The sequence below is a fragment of the Protomyctophum bolini genome (genome assembly GCF_963924005.1).
Source record: "Protomyctophum bolini genome assembly, chromosome: 1".
Lineage (NCBI taxonomy): Eukaryota > Metazoa > Chordata > Actinopteri > Myctophiformes > Myctophidae > Protomyctophum > Protomyctophum bolini.
In genome coordinates, this window is record NC_137862.1 from 8,846,829 (window position 1) to 8,858,109 (window position 11,281).

Sequence of the window (11,281 nt, forward strand, 5' to 3'; positions counted from 1 at the left end):
TTAATATGCTTGTGAAACACCATTCACCTGTCTTTAAGCCCTATTTTACACTTTCAAAACATTTGAATTTTCTTTAAATAGCCAATCTACAACCCAGTGTCAGACACAGAAGATAATGATGACAGGTCAGAATTTGACATTGTCACATTGGCCACTTTGACACTAACTTATGTGTTTGTCCTCTGTCTAGTACTGATGATCAGTCTGTCCACCTTTCGTCCTTATTAGAGATCTGAGGTCTCCTAAGATGGTGCATAATAGACTGACGTCATAGACCTGCCTCCAAGTACTCTGTTAATGTGTACTCTACAGCGGTGTACTGATGTCATAGTTCTCCCTGACAATGGGTAGTGGGTACGTACTATTACCACATAATGATAATGTGCCGAGTTTGCATCCAAGCCAGGACTTGACTTGGATCCAAAATGCATGAAGTGAAATGAAATCATTCCGTTTGATTGATCAGCATGCTGTACTAACTGCTGTGGTCGATCTGTGTCGCTGTCCACGTCTTCACGTCCCAAACTCTTCTCCCTTCTGGCTCCAAAACTGTGGAATGCACTTCCCATTGCAGTCAGAACTGCAGCATCACTCCCAATCTTCCGCCGTAGTCTGAAAACCCACCTTTTCAGACTCCATCATGGCCCATAGCACTTACCCCACCCCCTTAGATAGCAATTATGTAGACTTAGATAGCATTTGATACAGACTTATAGCATGTTATGTAGACAGCATAAGTGCATTGTATGTGCTATTGTCATAGCACGTCATAGTATGATAGTACATATGTATAGCATAGTAGTATAGATGTATAGCTTATATGTATAGTTTCATTATAGATATTCCACTGTTACTTTCTTAGCTTACGCATGTTTCATGATAAATGTTTTTATGTGATGTATTCCCATGCTTTTTTGTTCTTGCTTAATGTAAGTCGCTCTGGATTAAGAGCGTCTGCTAAATGTCTAAATTGTAAAATTGTAAATTGTCTTCGTCATCCTCATCGGGGTTACCCCGATTGAAGATGAGATCACTGGGGCCAACAATGTTGGCTTCCTCTGAGGACAGGAAGTGACATCACACACACTGTCAGCGATGGGTACACTACACTATGAAAGGGCTAACTGCAGTCAATAGGTGTTCATGATCAGTGGCAACAACAAGCTGTAGCCTATTTTGTCATGGTCGTGCTAATGAAACAATAAACAGGATTATTATTTCATTCATTTACGTACAACTATCAGAAGATGTAACCCATGTGTCACTTTGCAAGTTTAACTGATACATTAATCCTGATACAGACATAACCTTTTTTTAATCACCCCGTCATTGTTGATATACGGTAACTCCATTTAGGTCAATGACATACAATTATGTAGTTATATAATAATATATAATAGCAAACAGTCATTGACTGCCAGTCAACCTCGTGTTTTGGTACGATTGTTTGATTCCCAGAGGCTCCTCCTGGCTAAGTGTCAAGGTGTCCTTGAGCAAGACACTGAACCCCTAACTGCTCTCGATGAGCAGATTGTGTGAATGTGAAGTACATTGTAATGTAAAGCGCTATATAAATGCAGTCCATTTACCATTTCAAAGTAAAATGATCCATGGTGCTAACCTGTATTTGCTGCTGAGCTCATGTGAACAGCTCCCATGTCCTTCCTCAGCCGGTCCATCTGCTGCTGCTGCTTCTTGCTCTGAGCGTCAGCCTGAAACAAAGTCAGCGGTCACTTTAGTCATATGAGCGTCAGCCTGGAACAAAGTCAGCGGCCACTTTAGTCACATGAGCGTCAGCCTGGAACAAAGCCAGTGGTCACTTTATTCCTGAAATGCTCTCAGCATCAGCCTGAAACAAAGTCGCAAAAAATGCACTTAATCACTCACACTTTGGTGTACCTATTCTGAGGCAAATTCTCGGCCAAAATAGCAGATGTACAAGATAGTACTTAACTGTAGAACGCCTATTTTTGGTGAACTTAAGTGAAGAGATAATGGTGTAGAGGGAAATGATAGCGCATCCATATATACTGGGGGACCCCGGCCAACTACGTATATAGGGTTTAAGACAGCGGTTATAAAGAATTATTCCACTAATAGTGCAGGTTCAGCCTTGTGACTATGAGTCACGGTATACTTGACATTTCATTTGGACTACTTTCAAATAATTACTGTGGTTTTATTTTCATTTTAGATATTGGAAGAAACCACTGGTTTCCATTCATTTCAGTACGCCATACAAATACATGTGCAGAGACGTTAAACTTGACACAGTGACCGTTTAGTGGGGCTGACAACATTCTAATGTCTATTTTACCCCCAAAAAAAGGAACACATGTCACATTACTCACCAGCTCTTTATGAAGTCTTTCATACTCAGGCCGATATTCCCTGAGAAAGATATGGGTCAGTACGGCACACGGCACACACGCAAACACACTTCATGTCTGTCTGAAATTAGTGTGATCTGCTGTGCAGTGGACTTCATGCTGGCAGACAGTAACAATGAATGGAAAACACAATTTATGTCTCATACTCCTTGGCTGCGTCTGCCACCTGGACAAAGAAGTCATCCAACCCACTGCCTGTCACTGCAGATACACCAACCACCTATAGACACACAACACAAAGGAGATACTGTACTCAGCTGTCATAAGTAGTAGGAAAGCTGAGCGGGAGAGAGTATATAGGAGACAGACAGTAGGAAGGTTGCGAAAGAGAGAGTATAGGAGAGACAACAGTAAGAAAGCTGAGAGGGAGGGTATAGAAGAGACAGACAGTAGGAAAGCTGAGAGGGAGGGTATAGAAGAGACAGTAGGAAAGCTGAGAAGGAGAGTATAGGAGAGACCGTAGGAAAGCTGAGAAGGAGAGTATAGGAGAGACAGACAGATAGTAGGAAGGCTCAGAAGAGGAGAGTGTAGGAGAGACAGACAGTAGGAAAGCTGATACGGTGTGTAACGCCCGGGATAGTCCAACATCTTAACCACTAGACTATAGACCAAAGGGATATCCCTCTGGACCGGGGGAGATATATTACACTTTTGAGGCTCTGAGCCACTCTGCTACCGGTCATAGAGTCAGTCTCGTACCCGTAGGTGGGTGTAGAACTCGTCCAGCACCAGACTCATGGAGCGGGTCAGGTTGCTGACGTACGACGTCTCCTGGTTCAGAGCGTCCTGGAATACTTCAAAGTCCTGCATCCACTCCACCGCGAAGCTGTGGTCTATGATGTCACACAAAACAACGTCAGTGTCAATCAATACACATACTGTATACATATCTATGGTGTGGTGTCCAGTAAAATGATGTATTCTACAGTTGTTCACTGAGCAAAGCAGTTGGTATTTTCTTTTACCGTTCTCCTGTAAAAAAAAATATATATATATATATATATATATATATATATATATATATATATATTTAAATACGATACCCGGCCTACTCGGCCTACTGTGCTTAGACATGTCTGTATGTATGATGTTTTTGTTTGATGATGTGTGAGGGCTCGGGAATGTGTCAAAGTGTCTATGCATTCATGCTTCCTCCTTAGCTTATTCATGACAACAATGAAGGGCAGCTTGGTCTTATAGAGAATGCTGAAAGGGAGACCGAAAGAATGCAGCTCAGAGTCAGAACACATCATCTATTATTTTTATTTTTTCTAAACAGGTGTCAGTGTCAGTCAACTTATATAATTATATACCTGACGGCATACAGCATGTTGGACATGAAAGTGACGGGGTTGACGCTGCGAGCCGTGTCCATCACATACACCACCACACAGGGGAATGAGGAGGCCTGCACATACAAACAGATATGCACATACACACGTATCATATTATGTATACACGCTCAGTGGTGGAGTATTAGAAATTTTTATTTCTGTTCTTAGCATTACACATAATCAAATCAATCTCGCCTCCTTTCTAGTGGAATATATATTGTAATATACAGACAGACGTTCACATTTCACACCCATGAGTAAACCTTTTCTAAAAAGAAAAGGAAAATAAATACCTAGGCTATTGGTCTGAATGTAAGACTGTTTTTTTTTCAATGGAAACATCCCAAAACACTGGGTCGTATTATAATCGGGGACTAGACAATTTGACATTCAATGTTCTTTTTCCACAAATGAAATGGGGGTTGTCTTATAATCAGAGTCGTCAACATTCGGCACAATATGGGTACTTGAGACATACAGTAGCCTACCAGAGCTTCTGTGATGATGGTAGAGGCTGACCAGGTGAACACCTCAATCTGCCCTGGAGTGTCAATCAAAACTGTACACATGGGTTAAAGGAGAATTCCATACTAAAAGGCTTTCTTACCTTTCTTTGTAGTTGTTACGTCCCCACCAAAGAGGTCCAGGTGTTATTTTGTGCAAAAGCTCCTTATTGGCTATTTCCCTACCATAAGCCCTAAATGAATTGCATTGAATTGGGGTGTTGTGCTAATTCGCTTATTTCCATCGCTCAAAATTATAATTTATTTGTATATATCCTCTCTTCATAATGTAAATAATATCCCAAGCGGCACACTTTACCATGTACCCCTGAATGCAGCCCGCAGATCGGGGCGGGGCTTCTCCTAGGAGGAGTGGGCGGGGTTATGGAGGAGGAGTGGGTGGGGTTTTGAGAGGAGTGGGTGGGGTTACACCCAGCCCCTTGAGTGAAGGGTACAATACTTATTCATTATCAATGTTTATTAGTTAAATACCGAAATTAAACTAAAAATAATTATGTATAAATTAGCCTATATTTTATTTAAGACATAGTAAAAATCGCTAATCAAAAAATCATAGGCTACTACTGATTAAAAGTCTTAGTAATAATGAATGTTTATAGTTTAATATAATATAATAATACCGAAATTCTTTATAGGCCTAAATGGTAAATGGTGCATTTATATAGTGCCTTTATCTAAATAAATCTAAATCTATCTAATCTAAATCCTCATATAAAAAGCTTGTTTCATGGTAGGCCTACAATGTCTTATAACAATGGAATCAGCATGATATAACGTAATAATGGAAAATTCCATACAGATTATGACATCAATAGTCCAATAATAATAATACTAATACTACTACTACTACTACTACTACTAATAATAATAATAATAATAAAGTTGTGCAATTGCTATAGTCTGGCAACCAGATTATTGCCCACTCACAATATGTTGCGTATTGAGATAAACACACATGCACGCGCACACACACACACACACACACACACACACACACACACACACACACACACACACACACACACACACACACACACACACACACACACACACACACAAGCTGTGCCTATTGTAGAGCAGCTGTATATCAAGGTGAGTTACTGTACCAGTGCCAGTGTCTGTTTACTATGACAAATGAAACACTATAGTCTGTCTGTATACACTATGTACAGTACACTAATGTTTTTAATGCGACTGTACATTTTTTTATTGTGTTGTGTTATGAATACAAGGGACCTCAGACATCTTGGCACCCTTTTGGGATGACTGGATCCTTGATGAGTACCTTCTAATTCTAATCTTCAATATGATTTAATTTATAGCACTCTGAGAGTCCCTGTGAGTGACAAGTGCAATACAAATAAAATATGAACAACAAATTACCTCTTATAGTGACTTATGTACTCACTGTATAATGGATTTTAATGCATTTTAAGAGTGACTGTAAAGCATTATAAAATGATTGCAATGTCTTACAACTATGATATTTAACATAGATAGAAACTGTCATTACACAATGTTTTGTGTTATGAGTGCGTATAGAACTGTGTTATATGCATTTCATGATGCATTTATACTTGGCCTTATACTGATTTATAACTTTTTATAAACCAATAATTTTCCATTATTACGTTATATCATGCTGATTCCATTGTTATAAGACATTGTAGGCCTACCATGAAACAAGCTTTTTATATGAGGATTTAGATTAGATAGATTTAGATTTATTTAGATAAAGGCACTATATAAATGCACCATTTACCATTTAGGCCTATAAAGAATTTCGGTATTGTTATATTATATTAAACTATAAACATTCATTATTACTAAGAATTTTAATCAGTAGTAGCCTATGATTTTTTGATTAGCGATTTTTACTATGTCTTAAATAAAATATAGGCTAATTTATACATAATTATTTTTAGTTTAATTTCGGTATTTAACTTATAAACATTGATAATGTAATGTAAGTATTGTACCCTTCACTCAAGGGGCTGGGTGTAACCATAGGGGGTGACCCCACCCACTCCTCTCAAAACCCCACCCACTCCTCCTCCATAACCCCGCCCACTCCTCCTAGGAGAAGCCACTTTACTACTTCTTTCGATGGAAATAAGCGAATTAGCATAACACCCCATAGCCCCATTCAATTCCCATTCAATGCAATGCAATTCATTGAGAGCTTATGGTAGGGAAAATAGCCAATAAGGAGTTTTTGCACAAAAAAACACCTGGACCTCTTTGGTGGGGATGTAACAACTACAAAGAAAGATAAGAAAGCATTCTAGCATGGAATTATCCTTTAAAGGTCAGCTGGTATTGTACATGTTACAGCAGATTCAGGCTTTCAAACAACGCCTACAGTACCAACACCATATCCATAGATACAAATATAACATCATGGCATATCACTCACTATTAAATTAACTTAATTGGTTCGCATAGAAATAGATATATGCATGATCAGGTCAAGATGTTTTACAATGTTTGAGATTTGACTCATGACTATTTAAGCTATTTTACAGGGGGAAACTAGCACAAATTCGCTTATAATAAGCTGAACTGGCAACACTGCAAACCAGCACTACAGGCTGCGCATAGGCAAAAATAATGTTTCATTGGCCGACTGGTTTGTGCTGATTAAAAATGCTAGTCTGTTGCATTCTGACAGTTTTGAACTAGTCTGAACAAACCTGTTCGGTGTGGGAAATTGGTTCTCTCCCCCCAGTGTCTAGCCAAACAGGTTATGTTAATTGTATACAGTCGTCAGTGGGCCTACTACAGAGGCTACAGAGAGAGAGAGAGAGAGAGAGAGAGAGAGAGAGAGAGAGAGAGAGAGAGAGAGAGAGAGAGAGAGAGAGAGAGAGAGAGAGAGAGAGAGAGAGAGAGAGAGAGAGAGAGAGAGAGAGATGGAACAATAATCAAACGAGACAAAACAAAAAAAGGAATAATAATAAGGATAAGGATAATAATATTTTATTGTCAAGCAAAGAGTGTATACATATATCAGTGAGGCCTGGCATAGCACATCATGGCTGGACCACTGCATTAGCACAGCCGATGCACATGCTCCAGTGGTCCTACCCCCCCCATGAGACTTACAAATCCCAAATGTTTATAAACAAATCCCAAATGTTTGTAAACAAATCCCAAATGTTTATAAACAAATCCCAAAATGTTTATAAACAAATCACAAATGTTTATAAACAAATCCCAAATGTTTGTAAACAAATCCCAAATGTTTATAAACAAATCCCAAAATGTTTATAAACAAATCACAAATGTTTATAAACAAATCACAAATGTTTATAAACAAATCACAAATGTTTATAAACAAATACCAAAATGTTTATAAACAAATCCCAAATCCCATGAGACTTGGTCCTACCCCCCCGACCATGAGACTTACTACAGGTCAACTGGAAGTGGTCCTACCCCCCCCATGAGACTTAAAAATCCCAAATGTTTATAAACAAATCCCAAATGTTTGTAAACAAATCCCAAATGTTTATAAACAAATCCCAAAATGTTTATAAACAAATCACAAAATGTTTATAAACAAATCACAAATGTTTATAAACAAATCACAAATGTTTATAAACAAATACCAAAATGTTTATAAACAAATCCCAAATCTCATGAGACTTGGTCCTACCCCCCCGACCATGAGACTTATTACAGGTCAACTGGAAGTGGTCCTACCCCCCCATGAGACTTACAAATCCCAAATGTTTATAAACAAATCCCAAATGTTTGTAAACAAATCCCAAATGTTTATAAACAAATCCCAAAATGTTTATAAACAAATCACAAATGTTTATAAACAAATACCAAAATGTTTATAAACAAATCCCAAATCCCATGAGACTTGGTCCTACCCCCCCGACCATGAGACTTGCAGGTCAACTGGTAGTGGTCCTACCAGCTCCACGATCATGTATGGATATTATGTATGGAACAGGAACAACTGGCCATATTCCATTTTGTATGTCAATTAATGTTGAACAGCTACCTGGTTTATCATGTGATGATGGGCACAACAACACTGTAAAGGTAGACTGGTCTACCTTTACACTTTTTACAGGTAGATTTTATAAAGTTTTATGCTCTTACAGAAACACATTTAAATAATGTAGAAATATGCAAAGACGCTATTCTGTGCAAGGATGCTAACTGTGAACTTAACTTAACTTCATTAAGTGAAGGCTGCCCATGTATGGTCCATGACGTCAGTCATCTACGACACGCCAACTTGGCCTACATGTGACATCATGTCTACGTCACACGTAGGCCCGCTAACTTATATAAGTGCTGACCCACACAGTAGGAATGCATTCCTTCAAGTCATTCATTGAAGGTATTCAGGACTGCATTGTTTTACAGGGAGAAACCTATAAAATACTGTGTGAAATGCTTTGTTGGACGGTGCACCTAAAAAGGCTTCCAGAGTATGATGCTGCTGTAGCCGTGGACCACAAAGTGTACTGCTTTAGAGGAGACGTTATCGAGTCCGAGCATTGGATTGAAGTGCATGTCTTCAACACAGAGTCTTTATGCTGGACCAAGTTGCCCCTAGAGACACCCGGAAGACGACCCTTTAAGTTTCGCCATATGGGCTTCAACGTCACAGCTGTGCTGATCGACCCTTGCATCTACATCTGGGGGGGAGTTACTGACACAGACCACAACTACAACTACAGCAATGTGCTTTATGCATTTGATGTGGACGACCATAGAATGATCCCACAGAAGGTTTCTGGGACTGTTCCAAAGGCGACGCGCGGCCACTCAGCCTGTGTTGTTGGGAAGGTCATGTTTATCTATGAATGTACAAATGACATCTACAAGCTGGACACCACCACAATGATCTGGACTTTAATTAACACCAGAGGAATATCTGCTAGATCATGTCAGTGTCACTCTGTCACCATCATCGGGACAAAGATGTTTGTATGTGGGGGCTGGGGGTGTAACACTAGCCTCCAAACCATCAGAGTGTTTGACACAGAGACCAACCAATGGATGAACACTCCTTATGCACTGCCTCTTCAAGACGGACGCTACAGTCATTCAGCCTTTTCCTACAATGGAGAGCTGTACATATTTGGAGGCACTTGGAGGCACTTGGAGGCATATTTGGAGTTAACTAATGTTAACTTAAATCATCTGTGGAAATTCAGTCCAGTGACTTTCACCTGGAAGAGGGTTGAGTCCAAAGGGAATTTTCCATGTTTAAACATGACTTACATGTTAGGCGAATCATTGCGTTACTTGACATTCTGTTGCATGGTGGGAGATCGTATCATCCTCTTTGGAGGACGTAAACTATACGGCACAGCCTGTGATGATCTGTATGTCTTAGACTTGAGTCCTACTCTGAAGACCTTATGCAAGCTGGCATTTATTCAGTATGGTCTGGAACAGTCTGAACTCCCACACAACATCAGGTGGGAACTGGCAGCCATGACAACCTCTTTACCTGATCTATCCTCTTTATTTGTCCTATAGGCAGCAAGCAGGAGAAGTGCAAACTTCCAGTTTGAATAGCCGGTATGAAGATAATAATAATAATAATAATACATTTTATTTATAACGCACTTTACATTTGAAACAAATCTCAAAGTCCTACAGGCAGAAGAAAAAAAATGTAAAGGAGAAAAAAAGAATAAGAATAAAACAGTTAAAAAGAATAAAACAGTTAAAACAGCACACAGGGCAGCTTAAAAGTCCGACTGGGCAAATGCCTTACTAAATGAGACCAAATAAACAACTACACTTTAGAAACAAGCCCAAATAAATAAATAAACTTTAGAAACCAGCCCAAATAAACAACTTTAGAAACAAGCCCAATAAACAACTACACTTCAGAAACAAGCCCAAATAAACAACGTTACACTTCAGAAGCAAGCCCAAATCAACAACGTTACACTTTAGAAACCAGCCCAAATGAACAACTAAATTTAAGAAACAAGCCCAAATAAACAACTACACTTTAGAAACAAGCCCAAATAAACAACTACACTTTAAAAACAAGACAAACAAAACCACACACACAGACACACAACACACAAGTGCCAATATTTACAAGAGACTTTTGCAGAAAAACAAGTGGTTTAAAAAAAGACCTGGCAACGATGGGTAACCATGGCAACGGTAACCTGACAAAGCGACACATGTTTTCCCGCTCTCTATGTTTATCCGTTTTCACCTTTGTTCACCTTCGTTATATGTTTAACGACGACAACATAATTCCTTACAAAACATTGTGACTGAGCTCGCCGCTCAAATAATTCCTTAGAAAAGGTTCCTGGCATTCTGACTGCTCTCGCCGCTCAACGCCGGGGGCGTCGTCTCGCTCCCGCGCGGGGGTTCTGACAGAGACACAAAACTATGAAATATTTATGCTAATATGCTAATTGTGACTGAAAAGTTCCCACAAAAACAAGAGAAGAGACCGAAGAGCGGCTGTCAACAACCAGGGATCCCAGCCAAGTACATTTACCGAAGTACTTAAGTACTACTTTTAGATACTTTATTTGAGTTTTTGTTTTTTATATATTTTATACATCTCAGAGGCAAAATTGTACTTTATCCCTCCACTACAGTTACTTGTCCGTTTTAGTATAGTTAAGTGAAAAGTAACGAACGAATACTAGTTGAGTAAAAGTACAGAGTACTAGTTAAGTAAAAGTAGCAAGTACTTCTTCCACCAGTGTGGAAAAGGAGATGCAATATCGATGTGGTGAGTCTGGTGACACCGACGTTAATGACACCCAGACATCAGGAGGATGTCGGGAACCATTACACCCTCTACCCTGTCGCCCCAGGGTTCATAACACTGTCTGTCTGTCTGTCTGCCTGCCTGCCTGCCTGCCTGCCTGCCTGCCTGCCTGCCTGCCTCATTAGAACAAAAAGAAAAAAGTCACAGAAAGGAGTTCCACAGCCCTGCTTTTGTGCGTGCGTGTGTGCGTGCGCATGGTTTGTCGTGACATTTGGTTCATGCTGGAGTGTCTGTGCTGGAGCTGACAGACAG

At 39.6% G+C, this 11,281-nt stretch overlaps 1 protein-coding gene across 1 annotated transcript; it reads right to left on the minus strand.

Annotated features, from left to right (window-relative positions):
* Positions 1 to 957: 957 nt before the first annotated feature.
* LOC308314925 (GPN-loop GTPase 1-like) lies at positions 958 to 4,293 on the minus strand (the record flags this gene model as incomplete). Its single annotated transcript, XM_080762735.1, has 8 exons — positions 958 to 1,058; positions 1,622 to 1,712; positions 2,352 to 2,391; positions 2,528 to 2,610; positions 3,090 to 3,223; positions 3,538 to 3,596; positions 3,704 to 3,798; positions 4,213 to 4,293. 8 exons carry the CDS (start codon positions 4,291 to 4,293, stop codon positions 958 to 960), a joined length of 684 nt encoding a protein of 227 aa, XP_080618861.1.
* Positions 4,294 to 11,281: the final 6,988 nt, after the last annotated feature.